This window comes from Pseudophryne corroboree, chromosome 2, assembly GCF_028390025.1.
Source record: "Pseudophryne corroboree isolate aPseCor3 chromosome 2, aPseCor3.hap2, whole genome shotgun sequence".
NCBI lineage: Eukaryota > Metazoa > Chordata > Amphibia > Anura > Myobatrachidae > Pseudophryne > Pseudophryne corroboree.
In genome coordinates, this window is record NC_086445.1 from 111655276 (window position 1) to 111675338 (window position 20063).

Sequence of the window (20063 nt, forward strand, 5' to 3'; positions counted from 1 at the left end):
GAGGCGATTGCTGGTCGCAGTATAACACCAGTATGTGTGTGAATACATTTTTGGATACCCTCCTGCTTTCTATCAGCAGGATCCTTAAGGGCGGCCATCTCATGAGAGGGTAGAGCCCTTGTTCTTACAAGCGTGTGAGCGCCTTATCCCCCCTAGGGGGTGTTTCCCAACGCACCCTAACCTCTGGCGGGAAAGGGTATACAGCCAATACTTTTTAAGAAATTATCAATTGTTATCGGGGGGAAACCCACGCATCATCACACACCTCATTTTATTTCTCAGATTCAGGAAAACTACAGGTAGTTTTCCCCTCACCGAACATAATACCCCTTTTTGGTGGTACTCGTATTATCAGAAATGTATAAAACATTTTCCATTGTCTCAATCATGTAACGTGTGGCCCTACTGGAAATCACGGTTGTCTCTTCACCGTCGACACAGGAGTCAGTATCCGTGTCGGCGTCTGTATCTGCCATCTGAGGTAACGGGCGCTTTAGAGCCCCTGACGGCCTATGAGACGTCTGGACAGGCACAAGCTGAGTAGCCGGCTGTCTCATGTCAACCACTGTTTTTTTATACAGAGCTGACACTGTCACGTAATTTTCAACAGTACATCCACTCAGGTGTCGACCCCCTAGGTGGTGACATCACTGTTACAGACACTCTGCTCCGTCTCCACATCATTTTTCTCCTCATACATGTCGACACAAACGTACCGACACACAGCACACACACAGGGAATGCTCTGATAGAGGACAGGACCCCACTAGCCCTTTGGGGAGACAGAGGGAGAGTATGCCAGCACACACCAGAGCGCTATATATATATATATAGGGATAACCTTATATAAGTGTTTTTCCCCTTATAGCTGCTGTATGTTTTAATACTGCGCCTAATTAGTGCCCCCCTCTCTTTTTTTAACCCTTTCTGTAGTGTAGTGACTGCAGGGAAGAGCCAGGGAGCTTTCCTCCAACTGAGCTGTGAGGGAAAATGGCGCCAGTGTGCTGAGGAGATAGGCTCCGTCCCCTTTTCGGCGGCCTTATCTCCCGTTTTTCTGTATATTCTGGCAGGGGTTAAATGCATCCATATAGCCCAGGAGCTATATGTGATGTATTTTTTTGCCATGTAAGGTATTTTTATCATGTTTTATTGCGTCTCAGGGCGCCCCCCCCCAGCGCCCTGCACCCTCAGTGACCGGAGTATGAAGTGTGCTGAGAGCAATGGCGCACAGCTGCAGTGCTGTGCGCTACCTTATTGAAGACAGGAACGTCTTCTGCCGCCGATTTTTCCGGACCTCTTCGCTCTTCTGGCTCTGTAAGGGGGCCGGCGGCGCGGCTCCGGGACCCATCCAGGCTGGGCCTGTGATCGTCCCTCTGGAGCTAATGTCCAGTAGCCAAGAAGCCCAATCCACTCTGCACGCAGGTGAGTTCGCTTCTTCTCCCCTTAGTCCCTCGATGCAGTGAGCCTGTTGCCAGCAGGTCTCACTGAAAATAACAAACCTAAACTAAAACTTTCACTAAGAAGCTCAGGAGAGCCCCTAGTGTGCACCCTTCTCGTCGGGCACAGAAATCTAACTGAGGCTTGGAGGAGGGTCATAGGGGGAGGAGCCAGTGCACACCAGTTAGTCCTAAAGCTTTCTTTAGATGTGCCCAGTCTCCTGTGAAGCCGCTATTCCCCATGGTCCTTACGGAGTCCCCAGCATCCACTTAGGACGTTAGAGAAAAACTAGTTTCCCTGAATGCATTTAGCATTGATGGTAATCTCCTGATCATTACTGTGATGTTGGAAAGCATGTCTGTCTATCAGTGTAAGCTGGGGAAGTGCCCAATCCATGCCCACACTATACATTTGCTGAAGCATGTAAGAAAAACCTGTGAAACAGATGGCGTGTAAGAATGATTTGTGCCATGCCATTTCATCAAAACATGTACACTGACTGCAAGTGTGTGAGTCATTCTGCATTTCCAAAACCCTTACTTACAAACGTCTACATCCTCGTTCTTCACCCGCCCCCACCCATACCCACACCCTTGCTTCACATACCAATTCCAGACCTCAGTTGAGGTTTGGATGTAAAAATAAAATTGACTATGCATGCCAAACACTTAAATCTTAACGTAGTTATCCCAGGAGAGGGTCAGATAGTAAACAGCCTCAGTATTCTGATTGCGTAACGAGTGGTCCTATCTTCCACCCCCACCACTTCAAGTTCTCAGTGGTCTAGAGTGCTGAAGGCGGGGGCAGCAGTGGTAGAGATTAGCATGTTGGCCTGTTTTATTAGCATACAATACAGCCTAATTAGCATGCCGATCACCCAGGAAACTTCAACCTCTTCTAAGCAAAGGAGGTGGGGTTTTTGGCTTTGAACAAATCAGGACTTGTCAAGGTCCATTTTAAAGACAGTAAAGTCAAAGTAAATGTTGTATCGTGTAAATGCAAATTTTTTGTTTTTATTGACGTGAAGCAAATACAAAACATAAGTAAATGTATTGCGTAAATCTTATTAGAATGCAATTAATGCAAGAGAGATTAATATGTCCAAATAAAAATAATGAAATAGTATGTCAGAACATATGGTAATAAAAGCTACTCAAAATAGTATTTAGAGTTTTTGATTTTGGTCTAGTTTCACAGATTCTGTCCTCAATCAAAGCCATCACCTTTACAGATGTGCCCACTTACATCTAGCGTCCCTGCATGTTAAACAGCCCTTTTAGTCACACCATACCATGGCGTGACTCAGTAGTGCCAGGCGTCATTATGTGCGACTTTTTCCATTAAAATGCGTCTTATTCACAAAATTATGTGAATAGGATGCACACGCAGCTTATGCTGATGAAAATGATATGCGGCATGCCTAAATTGTGTGTGTGACTGCAGCTGTATCTGCATACAAAATGCTATGTTACAGTGTTTTCCTAGAATGTACCATTTCATATGCAGTTACAGCCGCGGGTGCACACAGAATATAGGCATGCCACATATAATTTTAATCAGCAGAGTCTGCTTGTGCAACATATTTGCATAGTGATGTAAATAAGACACATTTTCGGCAAAAAAGATGTCCGATGCTAACAGAGTTGCACGGGACCTGTCAGCTCACTCACGCCAGGCATCTCCTGCTACGTGGCATACTGAGACAAGATGTATGAGGACACATCTGAACATGAAGACATATTGAGGTCTATTTATTAACATTATTTTAGGGGGATATGTACTAAGCAGTGATAAAAGTGGAGAAGTGAGCCAGTGGAGAAGTGGCCCATGGCAACCAATCAGCATTGATGTAACATTTATAATTTGCATACTATAAAAGTATACAGAGCAGCTGATTGGTTGCCATGGGCCACTTCTCCACTGGCTCACTTCTCCACTTTTATCACTGCTTAGTACATGTCCCCCTAAGTATCACCTGAATGTATTAAAGGGCATTTGGAGCAGTTTTCATGAAAAACTGCTCCAAACCCTTTAATTCACTTTTTTTTAGTAACCCACATTGCATTCCCCATACTTATAATGGGAAATGTGATGCGGCCAAATTTACTAAAAAAAAACATGTGAAATAATACCACAGTGTGTCCTGGGATAAATCTCGCCAGCTCAGGCTGGTGAGATCACAGGGCAGCACTGCGATAGGGAGGCATTTGCCCAGCTTTCTCTGCCCCCTGGCAGAGAAAGCTGAGCGGGATCCGTCTCCAGAGATCAGCTATGTGTGTCCGATGGACACACAAGCTGATCAAAGTGTAAAAAAAAAAAAAAAAAAAAGTACAAAAAAACCCACATACTCACCTGACTGATCTCACGGCTGAGGAGCAGCACAGGGCACCTAGTAGCAGAGGGACTGATCTCACGGGTGAGCAGGAGGGGAGGAGCAGCACAGGGCACCTAGTAGCAGAGGGACTAATCTCACGGGTGAGGAGCAGCACAGGGCACCTAGTAGCAGAGGGACTGATCTCACGGGTGAGGAGCAGCACTGGGCACGTAGTAGCAGAGGGACTGATCTCACGGGTGAGCAGGAGGGGAGAAGCAGCACAGGGCACCTAGTAGCAGAGGGACTGATCTCATATGTGAGCAGGCGAGGGATAGCACAGGGTACCTGGCAGCAGAGGGATTGATCTCATGGGTGAGGAGCAGCACAGGGCACCTAGTAGCAGAGGGACTGATCTCATGGGTGAGGAGCAGCACAGGGCGCCTGGCAGCAGAGGGACTGATCTCATGGGTGAGAAGGAGGGGAGGAGCAGCACAGGGCACCTAGTAGCAGAGGGACTGATCTCATAGGTGAGCAGGCGAGGAGTAGCACAGGGTGCCTGGCAGCAGAGGGACTAATCTCATGGGTGAGCAGGAGGGGAGGAGCAGCACAGGGTACCTAGTAAGAGGGACTGATCTCACGGGTGAGCAGGAGGGGAGGAGCAGCACAAGGCACCTAAAAGCAGAGGGACTGATCTCATGGGTGAGCAGGAGGGGAGGAGCAGCACAGGGCGCCTGGCAGCAGAGGGACTGATCTCATGGGTGAGCAGGAGGGGAGGAGCAGCACAGGGCACCTAGTAACAGAGGGACTGATCTCATAGGTGAGCAGGCGAGGAGTAGCACAGGGCGCCTGGCAGCAGAGGGACTGATCTCATGGGTGAGGAGCAGCACAGGGCACCTAGTAGCAGAGAGAGACTGATCTCATGGGTGAGCAGTAGGGGAGGAGCAGCTCAGGGCACCTGGCAGCAGAGAGACTGATCTCACGGGTGAGCAGGAGGGGAGGAGCAGCACAGGGCACCTAGTAGCAGAGGGACTGATCTCATGGGTGAGGAGCAGCACAGGGCACCTAGTAGCAGAGAGACTGATCTCATGGGTGAGCAGTAGGGGAGGAGCAGCGCAGGGCACCTGGCAGCAGAGAGACTGATCTCACGGGTGAGCAGGAGGGGAGGAGCAGCACAGGGCACCTAGTAGCAGAGGGACTGATCTCATAGGTGAGGAGCAGCACAGGGCACCTAGTAGCAGAGGGACTGATCTCAAGGGTGAGCAGGAGGGGAGGAGCAGCACAGGGCACCTAGTAGCAGAGGGACTGATCTCACGGGTGAGCAGGAGGGGAGGAGCAGCACAGGGAACCTAGTAGAAGAGGGACTGATCATACGGGTGAGCAGGAGGGGAGGAGCAGCACAGGGAACCTAGTAGAAGAGGGACTGATCATACGGGTGAGCAGGAGGGGAGGAGCAGCACAGGGAACCTAGTAGAAGAGGGACTGATCATACGGTTGAGCAGGAGGGGAGGAGCAGCACAGGGAACCTAGTAGAAGAGGGACTGATCATACGGGTGAGCAGGAGGGGAGGAGCAGCACAGGGAACCTAGTAGAAGAGGGACTGATCATACGGGTGAGCAGGAGGGGAGGAGCAGCACAGGGAACCTAGTAGAAGAGGGACTGATCATACGGGTGAGCAGGAGGGGAGGAGCAGCACAGGGAACCTAGTAGAAGAGGGACTGATCATACGGGTGAGCAGGAGGGGAGGAGCAGCACAGGGAACCTAGTAGAAGAGGGACTGATCATACGGGTGAGCAGGAGGGGAGAAGCAGCACAGGCAACTAGTAGCAGAGGGACCGATCTCACAAGTGAGACTCAAAACATCCTGGAGTGTCACCTTGTAGTACTACTGCCAAGGGTTGCCTTCACCTGGGGATAGTATGTAGTCACTGGCATTTGTAGAGCTGCTAACAGTAGTACACCCTCAAGATACCAGCGATGCCAAATGCTGCAGTGCTAATACTGTGCACAGCAACTGGTTTGGCTTTTAGCAGGGTTCAGTGTTTTTGCCAATGCAGCATAAAGTATAGTGCATTCTGCAGTGATGCGAATAATTGAGATTGTTTCATTGTGTGACTTGACCACACACATAATCTGACTTTAACCATGTTTTCAGCCTGACTTATAAACACATATTGAAACAATACGAAAGCAGAAGAACACGTTTTATAATGGCCTCTCTTCTTAAAGATAAACCATTACATTAAGCAAAAGAGATTAGTACTTCAGAAAACTATTAAGACGATTAGACATTTAAAAATTGTGGTGAGTTTAGACTTAGTGACAGAAATCAGAAGTCACTAATCTTATGTGGGACATTATGATGAAAGCTGACAGACCAGACTGATAGTTGGTGCACTACACATTTGGGGGTGTTGATTGGGACCGTTCTACAAAACAAGGGCATGCCCCCCCTGTTTTGTAGATGTGCTAAGCCCAGGATCTGCATTATAGACGCAGATTTTCTGGACCTAGCAGAGGAGTTTCGATGACCAGTCTGCAGAAGCTTCTGCTTACACAAATGGCTGAGGACTGCGACCATTGTCGTGATGGTGATCGGATCGCAGATGCTAGCAGGAGGCATCTTTTTCCTGACAGCAATATCATATTCGTTATATGGCACTGCATAGCAGCTTCCCTGCAGCTGTGCAATACAGACATATCGGAATCAAAATCTCATGTCTAGGTGCACACAATCTAAATGGCTGAACTCTCAAAGCAATTAGCCAAAATGCTTAAAACGGGTTCACAATCACCGGGTACAAAAACTATTTACAGAACTTTGCATGCATGTTGTAGCAGATATCCGAGGCACAAAAATCATTTTGGGAGTTTATACTTCCATTAACGTTAACTTCCAATGTTTGGTTTGGAAACGTGCCAGTGTTTAATTCCTCTTTAAATTAGTCCCGAAGGTTACACATGTATTCTTTGTAAAGAACGGCTCACTAGCTGCTGACACAATAAGAGGTCTATTCAATGACTTTCAGAATGCTAGCTTTGATACATTCTCACATTTGTGTCTTGTCCTTGGCCTAAACTAATAAAGAATAACATATACATGGAGAAGATTCCGCAAGGACTCATAGAAAGAACATCTGACTCTGATCCTCTGTATTACCACCCCCTTCTCTTCTGTCCTTTAAAAGAAACAATTATTACGATTATCTTGGCACATACTGTATCTTATTATACAGGCGAAGGCACTCAGGAAACGGGCATCCAAACGTTATGTACTGTATCATATTGAATTTTTTTTAACCTATTCCGTGCTGCAACAATGTTCCACTTACAGCTAAAACTCCAGTGGTTGAGTTTGAAGCCAATAATTAGCCTCATGGGGGGTATTCAATTGTTTGAAAAGTCAGTTGGGTGTCTGTTTTTTCCTATCTAATAGACAGGAAAAAACAGACACCCAATTGACTTTCCAAACAATTGAATTCCACAGATGGAACGTTAATCAATGGTTTAAACAAAAAGATGTTGAACAACTCAACTCATTTATAATGTAATTTATCTTGCGGTCATTGGGTTTTCTTTCTACAATTTGTGGTCCATGAAATACAATTCTCAATTCTGAAATTTTTCTTTTTCTTTTTTTTTTTTTTTTTTTAAATATGATCACTGTGAATTAATTCTCAAATAGTGAAACACAGATGTTCAGAGAAATTCTACATTTGCCGGACTGGCTTATCTATCTCTCTCTTCATGCTGGCATTCTTCCACAGGCGGGAGAGGGGGGGGTTCATATTCAGGCCAGACTAATATGTTGGGTTTTTTTTAGGCAATGCAAGAACTCTTCACTGCTTTTCTGCCCTCTATTACAGTGTCTTGTCCAACGCAGAGGAAACGAAAACTGGGATTCTAGTCTAGAAAGATGCAAATTTGAATCTAATGGGGTTGGTCCTGGGTCCTGGGACAGATTATTAATGGGGCAGAATGGAGTTACAGTCACTGTAGCATGCATTGGGGGATATGCAATTGGGCATGGGGTGCCACGGTACATTATGGTCTATTTCAGCAGGCAATCTTTGGTAAAAATGAGTGTAGTGACTGGTCCTGAAGTACCATGGCCTGACACCAAAGGCACCATACAAGGAACAGAGTACTCCCAATGTACAGACAATCATTTGACTTACAAGCAACTGAAGGTGACATGTTACATGCAACTTCACAGGTATATTCCTGTGTCCTGGCCAGCTCCCCCCTGCACACCTTGGGCAGCGCTGCAGCTCCGGGGCAGCAGCCACCGATGGTTTGTACCCAGTCTAAGGGGAACATGAACTAAGCAGTGATAAAAGTGGAGAAGTGAGCCAGTGGAGAAGTTGCCCATGGCAACCAATCAGCAGCTCTGTATACTTTTGTAGTATGAAAATTACAAATGTTACGTCAATGCTGATTGGTTGCCATGGGCAACTTCTCCACTGGCTCACTTCTCCACATTTATCACTGCTTAGTACATGTTCCCCTTAGACTGGGTACAAACCATCGGTAGCTGCTGCCCCGGAGCTGCAGCGCCGTCCAAGGTGTGCAGGGGGGAGCTGGCCAGGACACAGGAACATACCTGTGAAGTTGCATGTTACATATGTTCTAGTTTCATCCTCTGGGAATCAGCAGCAGCCGCAGCATGGGACACACTGCTCAGCCTGTCAATCGCTCAGGACTCCTTTGAAACCAGCCAATGGGAGTGCGCGGGCGTGCTAAATGACAGGCTGAGTAGTGTGTACCATGCTGTGGTGGCGGCTGATTCCCGGCGAAGGAAGCCAGGACATATGTTACATACAACTTCACATATATGTTCATATGTCCTGGCCGGCTCCCCCCTGCACGCCTTGGACGGCACTGCAGCCGCCGCTTGTACACACTATGCAATATATTGTCTGTACTGCAGACGGATGATATATATCGCTAAGTGCATCAGTCATGTGTACAGCCGGTATGTTTGTCAATGGCATGGTACACAGGCATATCACGGTGACCCTGCAGCATAGCAGATATATCGGTACATCTGCCTGTGTGCAAGGGACGGCTCGTTATGTGGCTCTAGGAACTGCAGACAATGACATCACAACGGGGCGGGCAAATTGAAATGCTCTCCAGCTGTGAAATCTAGCCAGACATATTGAGCGGCCAAATGGTGAGTTTATATGTTTACCAAATCGGTCGCTAGGTTGGTGGGATGGTCATCAGGCCGGTGGGACGGTCATGTGTGTATCCGGCAGGGACGGATTATAGGAGGAGCACAGCGTCGGGCTGGCTGACCGGTCCATTTATGTTGGAACAATGTTTAGATGCACCGGGCTCTTTACAACCATTACTCGCATTGCAGGTGCGAGTGCACAAATCAGCAGAACTAATGGATAGCAGAGCAGCAGTTTGCTGCCTGCGCTCCATTCTCCTCGGCAGATCAACTGTTCTATATACAGCAGCCGCTGAGGAGCTCATTGCCCTGGAGGGGATAGTGAGCAGCAGCAGCAGCAGAAGAGCATCACTGCTGCTATGGTGATGATGAGACAGTGTGGTCAGAGGAGCATGTGCTGAGCCCAGGATTGCTGGAACCCAGCACATGCTCTTCTGACCCGAGCAGCAGGCGGGGCTACAGTGGGCTGATCTTCAGTTCTGTCCTGTCTGGCAGCATGGCCATGCTGGTGAGGGAGGTGCTGCAGGAGTGAGAGGTACAGTACGCCAGTCTGTATGTATACATGTAATGGTCCTTAATCTGTGTGAGACATTGCCTATATCTATGTATGTGTCTATATGACCTGCATGTGTGTGTGACCCTGCCTATATGTATGTATGTATGTATGTATGTGTGTGTCTTTATGTGACCCTGCCTCTATGTACAGTATGTATGTATGTATGTATGTATGTGTGTGTCTTTATGTGACCCTGCCTATATGTACAGTATGTATGTATGTATGTATGTATGTATGTATGTATGTATGTGTGTGTCTTTATGTGACCCTGCCTATATGCATACTTGCCTACCTGACCCTCTCCATGAGGGAGAAAATGCTCTGTTCCTGGACTTTCCTGGTAATGTAGGATTGCCATCACCTGTGGTGAAACACCTTTCTTATCAATTAACTAGCTCACCACAGGTGATGGCAATCATACATTACCAGGAAAGTCCAGGAACAGAGCATTTTCTCCCTCATGGAGAGGGTCAGGTAGGCAAGTATGCCTATATGTACAGTATGTATGTATGTATGTATGTGTGTATCTTTATGTGACCCTGACTATATGTACAGTATGTATGTTTCTATGTAACCTTGCATATGTATGTGTGTATTTGTGAGATCATGTATGTATGTATGTATGTATGTATATATATATATATATATATATGTATGTAACCCTGCCTATATGTATGTATGTGTTTATGTAACCTTGCATACAGTATGTGTGAGATCCTGCCTATACTGTATGCATGCATGTATATGTCTATGTCACCTTGCAGGTGTCTGTGTGTGAGACCATGCCTATATGTATGTATACCTCCCAACATGACCCTCTCCAGGAGGGACAGAATGCTCTGCTCCTGGACTTCCCTCTTACTGTATGATTGCCGGCACCTGTGCTGAACACCTTTCTTACCCATTAACCTGTTCCACACAGGTGATGGCAATCATACATTAAGAGAAAAGTCCAGGAGCAGAGCATTGTGTCCCTCCTGGAGAGGGTCATGTTGGGAGGTATGTGTATGTACAGTAGGAGAGGTGACAGGTTAGAAAATTCCACAGGGACAAGTGACAGATTAGGGGATTGCACAAGAACATGTGCCCTTTTACTTAATTGTATAATATTATATATATATATATATATATATATACCCATTTTTGTAATACACTGATAAGCAGAGGAAATAAAAGGGCACAGAAGTCTGTAACATATATCTATAAATAACTCGGTATACACTTTGTTAAATATATTGATAGGGGCCCCCACATGTTTGTTGCCCAGGGGCCACAACACACCTTAAAACAGCCCTGATACTCCGCTTTGCAATACGTGACACAGGAGAAGCATACCTCCCAACATGATCCTCTCCAGGAGGGACACAATGCTCTGCTCCTGGACTTCTCTCTTAATGTATGATTGCCGGCACCTGTGTTGAACAGGTTAGTGAATAAGAAAGGTGTTTCAGCACTGGTGATGGCAATCATATACTAAGAGGGAAGTCCAGGAGCAGAACATTCTGTCCCTCCTGGAGAGGGTCATATTGGGAGGTATGTGTAGAAAGCATAATTATTTTGGTGCAAATGACACTACATTTTGATACATTTGTAATTATAGAGAAAATAATGCCCTCCCCCCCACACTCCTCCTCCCCCCAATGATCACAGTCTAATATCAAAATGTTATATACTTAATTGTGTCACTTACTTGTTTATGGTTCTTGATTTATGAAGTGCTTTGCTTATTACCAGGGACGGTGCTGACTGGCGTCTCTGTGCCAAGCTCTTCATTTTCTGCAAAAGACAAAAGCATAGATTTTATTTGTTAAACTTTTCTTTTCCCTACAGTGCAAATGTGACATGAAAACAACAAGAAACGGCTGATATCGTATGTTCATTACTCTGTGGGGCAACTGATCCAGGGAATTAACCTATGCTGTCAGGGAGGATTTGACTCACCTGGGAGATTACACTGACTACCACCTCACCAGGGGCCAGATGTACTAAGCCTGAAAAGTGATAAATATCACTGTGATAAAGTACCAGCCAATCGGCTCCTAACTGCCATGTCACAGGCTGTGTTTGAAAAATGACAGTTAGGAGCCGATTGGCTGGTACTTTATCACAGTGATATTTATCACTTTTCAAGCTTAGTACATCTGGCCCCAGGAGTTTGTTTTGCCTCTCTTAGGATCAACACCGTGAAAATAGTAAATGTATATATGATTGTCCTTTTTGACCACACTAAGGGGGAGGTGTATCAAACCCTCTAAAGAGGGCAGATGGCGAAGATGGTCATAGTAACCAATCACATTCTAGCTATCATTTATCTAGCACCTTCTATAAATTGATAGAAGATGATTGGCAACTTTCCCACATTTTCTCTATAGAAGATTTGACACATCTACCCCTTTGGCGGTAAATTTATTAAGGTGGGAGTTTTTTTTTAGAACTGGTGATATTGCTCATAGCAACCAATCGGATTCTACTTAACATTTATCTAGCTGCTTCTAGAAGTTTAGATAATCTAATTGGTTGCTATGGGCAACATCACCAGTTCTAAAAAAAAAATCCCACCTTACTAAATTTCCCCCTTAGTCACCACAATATTTGGGAATAACGTTTAATATAACCAACACACTTTCTTCTTTCAGGCAAGGAGCACTGGATTTATTGCACATTTTAAAGGCAAATATACTTGTCTCTTTGAATAATGGTGTATCTACTGTGATTAGAGGACCCATGAGCTAAGGAACTCTGGGGTAGATGTATTAAGCCTGGAGAAGGCATAAGGTAGTGATAAGTGCAAGGTGATAAATGTACCAGCTAATCAGCTCGTAACTGGTAATTCACATATTGGAGCTGATTGGCTGGTGCGTTTATCACCTTGCACTTATCACTGGTTTATCACTTCCTTATGCCTTCTCCAGGTTAATACATCTGCCCCTCAGTGACTAGTGGACTCCTCATACAGCCGAAGAGGCAGACTTTCCCATCCATGCCCCTGTCCCCACCCCCAGTATCTAAAAGGCCATACACACTAGACGATTATTTTGCCCAATATGGCCGATACAGACGATTGTGAACGATATATCGTCGATATATGGTCCTGCAATCAACAATGCGCGCACTCGCTGATTGCAGGTTGGCGGTTGCCCGTGTAGCATGCTCAATGTGAGCGATGTCACTTGTGACATCGCTCATCACGGCAGGTGTGTACGGAGCCGCGATGAGCGATGTACACAATGTGACATTACTCGCCTTCCTGGCAAGCGGCTCACCTCCCCGGCAGCGGCTTCATTCCAGCGTTTCCGACCACTGCCCCACCAATTAATTTTTAACACCCACTGCCCCAATTATATTACCACTGTGCCACCAACGTAATAAAAACTTAATTATAATGGGTTCAATAAATCTCTATCTATCTATCTATCTATCTATCTATCTATCTATCTATCTATCTATCTATCTATCTATCTATCTATCTATATCTATATATATATATATATATATATATATACTATTATTTGTGGAGGCACCCGGCACAGTAGCGCGGTTTTAATGAGAGAGCCGGGCACTCTGGTCTGTGTGTATGTATATGTATATATTATTGAACCCATTATAATAAATTTTTTATTAAGTTGGTGGGGCAGTGGGTGATAACAAAAACTTCATTGGTTCCCCCTTCTACAGCCCTGAACACACCTAGGACTGCCTCCCCAATATTAAAATATGTAAAAAAGGTGCCAATTCCACTATATATTTGCACCGTGAGTGATGGACAGTCTGCATTTGGGGAAAGTAATGGGAGGTGGTTAGACAAACTCAGGCGTGTCAGGACCATTTTCTGGGGGTGCCAAAATCTGCCTCTGCAAATTCGCTCGCACCTGGAGAGCCCTCAGTGTGTCTGGAGAGCTGCTCGGTCTGCAATGTCATAGGCTCACTCAGGAGGCTGAAGATCGAGTGATGTGTGTCCGATGTTTCTGTGCTTGTATGTAAGCGGTGGATGTGTGGACGTTCCTAAACACATGAAGGCTTCTGGGTCATTAGCATGTGTTCGCAGCTGCGATTGCCTTAAGGGCCCCATACACTAGAACGATATGTCTAGAGGTTGAAGTCGGGCCGATTTCCCTTGAACTCTCCCGGGAGCTTCCCGGGAGTGTTTACATACGATTCCAAACGATTTGGTACAATGTGACTTTTTGGAGCATGCTATAATATCACATAGGATATGTCAAGTGCCTACATATCGCATGGGATGTATAGCATGCATTCACAGGTACCATCAGATACATCTGGGTGCTTCAAACTTCCTACTATAGATCACAAGCGATATATCGCGAGCACAAAAACCACCGTTTGATTCCATACAATTCCACCTGATCACGAGAAATAACGAGTGCAGCACCAACAACATGGAGGAGTCGACCAGACGCTCACAGGTCCGCGCATCGGATTGGATCAGATTGGATACACAGCAAAGATGCACGTATTCACCCAACATATAGTCCCGAGTGACCAAATTGAGCTGAAATTGAGCAAAATCGTTCTAGTGTATGGGGCCCTTCAGTGTTCAGGTATAAAACAGGCCCACTGTGCAGTGTTACTTTCTCTACTTCCTCCCACTCACTGAATTATTGATGCCACGTTATCTGTACGAATGTTTTTATTACATCGGACAAAGTGCATCTAAAAACATGTTCTCAAACGTTCTCCAATGTTCTGCAGCTGGAAGGTGCAAAATGTGTCCTACTATAAGTATCTCCAGCGACTAAGAGGTTATGTGAGGTCAATCGTTATATAGAAAGGGCAGAAACATGGCTGTAAAATATAACTTATTACAGTAACATTTCTAACATATTTACAATAAATGAGAATGTAATAAATTCATATCTTGTACCGGTTTCCTGTTGGTTCATGGGAGTCTTATCATAATGATTATTATTGCATAGTTATTTTATATTTATGCCGTGTGTTGTGCCGTTTTTTTACGCTATGCTTGTTATGTGGGATAAGATTATTATATTAAATGAGTTGTTAATTGATGTATGATATCTTGGTGTTATAATACACATTGTTTTCCTGTGCTTGTTGTACGTGAAGAAGGGTCATGTGTAACTGGAGCTTATCACTTTATACAATGGTTGTGCTGCAAAGTTTATAGCTTATTAATTATCAGCTCTAGAAGTGACAGCTGAGGGAAGCTCAGTGCAACTTCCCCAAGCCAGTGATTATCTCATGCAATGATGCAAATACTGTTTTTGCTGTTGCTTCACAGAATGAATGTTACCATGTGCATAGCTCAATATATCATTATGGCCATAACGTAGTGTTTATTTAACTGTTTCACTCTAATTTAACCCAATAATTTCAAGGCATCTAGTGCCAAAGCAAATGTTTTGCTGCGCAATTGTCTGGCGGCGCAATAGCTTCCCTAATATTTGACTGCAAAAAAATATTTTATTTCATTATTTATTATATTTTAAGTTGGCAAGTCTGCTATAGAGGAAACTCCAAGGCAATAAGCTACATCTGTTGTCTGTCTATTGCTCACTTCTATCATCTTCACGGTATAAATAGGTTACCTTTACGCAGGGTCGGACTGGCCCACAGGGGTACAGAGGAAACCACCGGTGGGCCCCACTGCCTGAGGGCCCACTCCTTCCTTTAGGGATCAGGTTCCAGACTGTGCACTTGTATTATACATGGTAGATATGTTGCAGTACACTTCACAAGTCTATTGGGGCCTCTGTTGGGGTTGGTCACACCCCCTTTGTAGGCTGACCACACCCCTAAGTATGGGCCCATATCACTGCATCCCCCCGGTGGGCCCTTCATGCCCCAGTCCGACACTGCCTTTACGCATCATATTATTATTGTTTATTTATATAGCGCCACCAATTGTGCTGGGAGAATATAGAAACTCCACACACATATTGTGCTTGTCACTCCATAGTGATTGAACAGATTACCAGGCCCAGCGACAGTGGGGACTATGAGGGCACCTGTGCTGGGCCGAGGTTCCACAGTTTGGATGGTCCCTAACTACTCAGGCATGCCCCAAATGCTGATATATATATATATATATATATATATATATATATATATATATATATATATACTACAGCAGTTTTTAATTTATAACTACATCAGCTCGGTACAACAACAGTTACAGATTTAGGGGCAGATTTAACAACGAATGACATTCTTATCAATCGTCGCATATTTTAAATGGTGCTCCAGCCAATCAGATCTTGTCATTTTTCAACTACTTGACAGTTAGAAGCTGATTGGCTGGAGCACCATTTATCATTCATAATGAGTGATAACAAGAATATCACTCGTGTTAAATCTGCCCCTTAACTTAAGTACCCCCACCCCCAGTAACTCCCTGCATGCGCGAGAATCGCTGATAATGCATGACAGCGGGTGTGATGACGTGCGTCTACTTCTCCCTTTGAACCCGTCTAGGACCAGTTGCTGCACAAACCATTGGATTCAGTGTACCGGGCCCCAAGATTTCTGTTTGCGGCCCTGCAGATTACATGCTGGACAGAATTACTTTAGTGAGTTTCTATGGAGAGAGAATTGACTGCATAGGAAAGGAAAGAGTTAAACATCTGGTGAGGGGTGGACCTAGCTGTGAGGAAAGTACAGCCTTTTTGAAGGGGAGGGTTTGATATATATAGGGAAGGTGAGGCCATTTTAGCTCTCTCTTGTGGTGATTTGCCTGGTTTGGTGAGTGCTGCAGTGCAGATCATTTTGTCACATTCGTGAGAGTGTTTATCAGCCACTTTGTCCCCTCTGCCTTTTAATCATCGCTGCTAGATTATGTCTGCCCGCCCTCAGTGTTCTGCCCGGCTTCCGGCTCGGTACCGCGGTTCTGGCGGTCGAGCTGGGCCGGGTGATGAGGTGGGTGGCCTGGGGGACGGGGCTCCGTCCCCCGGGGCCTCCACGGGCACGGGCGCAATGCGGCGGACCAGGTCGGCCTCGCCGCTGGGGGCCGGGCCGGCTGTGCCGGCCGGGCGCGGGCGGCCGGAGGTCCTTTCAGGCCGCCCGGAGGTTGACGGGCATCGGCCCTCGCCTCCGGGAGCGGCAGAGTCCGCGGCGGCGTTCGGCGCCCGCGGGCGTGCGGCGGTTAGTGCAGGCCCGGCCCCTATCGCTCCCCCCTTGCCGCGGCCGAGTGAAAGTGCCGGGCGGGGGGAGAGGGCGGGACGGGGATCGGGTGGTCGCCGCGCGGGGCCTGTCTTGGAGCCTCGCGCGGCGGCTGTGAGCGAAGCACCGGCCGGGGGCTCAATGGCGGGAAGAAGTGGGACGCGCGCACGAGGTGCACGCGCGCCCACGCTCGCCCCAGGCGGCGCCGGCCGCGCACGGGTGCCGCCAGCACCTCTGTCCCTGCTAATAACTCCCCGGCTGCCGGAATCCGGCAAGGGGAGGGGGAGGAGCAGGGGGGTGCAGCGGTTTCCTCTAGGGGACAACGCTGGGCAGGAGAGGATTATACAGGCAGATGGGGACACGGCAGTGAGCGGTGTGGGGGCGCGCGCACGGTATGCGCGCGAGCCCACCGCGGGCCGTGCAGTGCGCGGTGGAACGAGCGCAGCTGCGCCGCGGTTTTCCCTGTCTCCCCATATCACTCCACTCCGTCGGGTCCCCGGGTCACGTCTGACGGACGGCGGGCGCGGGATCGCGCCCAGGCGCGGGCCGGGGGTTCTTCGGTGGCCGTTGCCGAGTGTCACGGCAGGCGGGATTCTTCCGGGGCACTGGCGTCGGCTCTGGCCACAGTGGTGGAGGCGTTGGGGCCGCTAGCCGCAGTAGCCTCCCCGAGGGCGGCGGGGAATTCCGGCCAGTCTGCGGGGGCAGGCGGGTCTGGCAGGCGGAGGGCCTCAGCGGCGCAGCGGGTGGCACGAGCCTGCCGAGAGCTTGGAGCGGCCGCTGCGGAGTTGGAGCTAGGTCCGGAGCAGGACGGGCAAGGGCGCGCGGTCACGGCGCCCCCCACACGTGGGGCCCGGCATGCGCCGCGAGCGCGGGCCGGGTCCCCCTCTGCTTTGTCTTTTACAGGGGACCACGAGGAAGTAGGGATGGCAGACTCCGTGGAGGACGACGTATGGGCTGACGCGGATGAGGATTCCAGGTCGGAGCGGTCGATGGCATCAGGTGAGTTGGTGCAGTCGGTATCGGTTTCTCCCACGAGCTCGAGTTCGCGCAGCTCTTCTTCTTCCTCCTCTTCCTCCTCTTCGTCTCTGTCGTCGCAGGCGTCCGAAGTAAGTAGCACTACTAGGGCGAAGAAGAGGGCGGCGAAACAGCAGAAGAGGCGTAAGCGGCGCAAGCGGGTTAGCGAGGGAGCTCGTAGGGCCAAGAAGCGCCGCGATTTGCCCGGGGTCGTTCGCTGCGACTACACCGCAGTAATGCGGGGGCTGCGGGACAGCTGCCGCAAGAAGATTCGTAGGGGTGACTTCGTGGACGTGTTCGTATTAACAAAGGCCATGAAGAAGGATTATAAGGCGGCGGCCGCGAAGAAGGGCATTGGGGCTGAGGCTTTCCGGTCCTTCGATAATTGGCTGGCCGGTTTCTGGGTATTTGCGGTGTGCTACTTGGAGGATAGGCCGGAAGAACACATGAATGTAATTCGGTATCTGCATCTCGTACACGACATGCAGCGCACATCCTCGGGCTCGGAGTGGCGTCGGTATGATCAGGAGTTTCGGGAGAAGCAGGACGGTTTGCGGGTCATGGACTTCGGATTCAAAGATGTGGAGGTCTGGCTCAAAGTAACCCGGGCCTCGCAGCAGGAGGAGGAACCCCGGAAACAGGGGGCGGACGGGCGACGCGCAGGGTCATCAGCCCAGGGGTCCGGCGCGGACGGCGGATTTGCCAAGGCGGGTGGATCGGCCGTCCGTGCAGGAGGGCGATCCGCCACGAGAGGAAAGTGTTTCGCGTTTAACAGCGGAACATGTTCCTTTGGCAAGCAGTGTCGTTTTCGACACTCCTGCCTGCAGTGTGGCAGATCCCACCCAGCCTCCTCCTGTTTCAAAGGCGGTAGACAGGGGGCGTGGGGTAAGCAAGCGTACCCCAGGCAGGCCGCGAGCGGGACCGCTCTGCAGAGCTCCAACACCAATTAAGTTGGGGACTATGGGCAGGTGGTTGGAATTGTATCCGAATAGAGAGGATGCAAATTTTTTGTTTGACGGTTTTAAGTTTGGCTTTCGCTTGCCTGTTGCGAGTGAGGTGTCCGTGCGGGCACAGAGGAACCTCCAATCTGCCCGAGCCTTGCCGGGAGTGCTACGGGAGAAAGTGGATAAGGAGGTCAGGTTGGGCAGGATGGAGGGACCGTTTATGTCACCCCCGGTGGATGATTTGGTCATCTCTCCGGTCGGGGTGGTTCCTAAGAAGACTCCAGGCGCTTTCCGGCTCATCCAGCATCTTTCTTACCCGTTAGGGGCGTCGGTCAATGACGCAATACCGCCGGCTCATTGCTCGGTGGTGTATCAGTCATTCGACGAGGCGCTAGAGATGGTCCGCAGCTACGGGACCGGGGCCCTCATGGCTAAGATTGATGTTGAATCAGCTTTTAGGTTATTGCCGTTGCATCCGGACTCATTCCGTTTTATGGGTTTCCGGATTGGGGCGGAGTATTTCATCGACAAATGTTTGCCGATGGGATGTTCCGTTTCATGCTCATTTTTCGAGCGTTTTAGCACGTTTCTTCATTGGTGCGTGGAGTCTTCGTCAGGGGGTCACGGGGTTGCCCATTACCTCGATGACTTTCTGTGTGCGGGTCCGGCTAATGCTACACGGTGCGGCGACTTGCTTTTTAGCATCCGAGCTCTCTTTTACCACTTCGGTTCCCGTGGCCGTGGACAAAACAGAGGGTCCGGCCTCCTGCTTGTCATTTTTGGGGATTGAAATTGACACGGTGGCGGGAGAGTGTCGGCTGCCCCGGGACAAGGTTTCGAAGCTCCGCGACACCATTTGCCGGTTCGAAGGGTCGCGTAAAGTCACGCTGCGGCAGGCACAGTCCTTGCTGGGCATGTTGAACTTTGCTTGTCGGGTAATACCGATGGGCAGGGTTTTCTGCCGGAAGCTTGAAAGGGCGACGGCGGGGTGTGCCAGGCCACATCATTTTGTGCGGTTGTCATCCGAAATAAAAAGGGATTTGGCCATATGGGCCTCGTTCCTGGAGGATTTCAACGGGGTGTGTATATGGCAAGCGCCAGCGGTGGACAGCGAGCGGTTGCAGCTGTTCACCGACGCAGCGGGTGCCTCTGGATTCGGTTGCTTTCTGGAGGGATCTTGGTGCGCGGCATCCTGGCCGGCAAAATGGCATAGCGAAGGTCTAACAAAAGATCTGGTGCTTCTGGAGCTTTTTCCCATTATGGTGGCGTTGGAGGTCTGGGGCGATCGGCTGGCTAATCGCAGCATATTGTTTAGGTGCGATAATCTGGGCGTGGTGCATGCGATTAATAACCAGAGGGCAAAGTCGTTGGTGGTTCTGCGGGTGCTAGGGCAATTGCTTTTGACATGCTTGCGTAGGAACCTGTGGTTCCGCGCGCAGCATGTGCCCGGTTTGGAGAATGGAATTGCCGACGCTTTGTCGCGAG

General features: G+C 48.5%; 1 protein-coding gene across 2 annotated transcripts in view; it reads right to left on the reverse strand.

Annotated features, from left to right (window-relative positions):
* The window catches only part of ARHGAP20 (Rho GTPase activating protein 20), a 172712-nt gene that overhangs the window by 123612 nt on the left and 29037 nt on the right, over positions 1–20063 (reverse strand). For both annotated transcript variants that reach the window (XM_063951613.1, XM_063951614.1), the window contains exon 2: positions 11174–11259. In XM_063951613.1, the coding sequence (XP_063807683.1) occupies positions 11174–11259 (86 nt within the window). The remainder of the gene's footprint in view (positions 1–11173; positions 11260–20063) is intronic.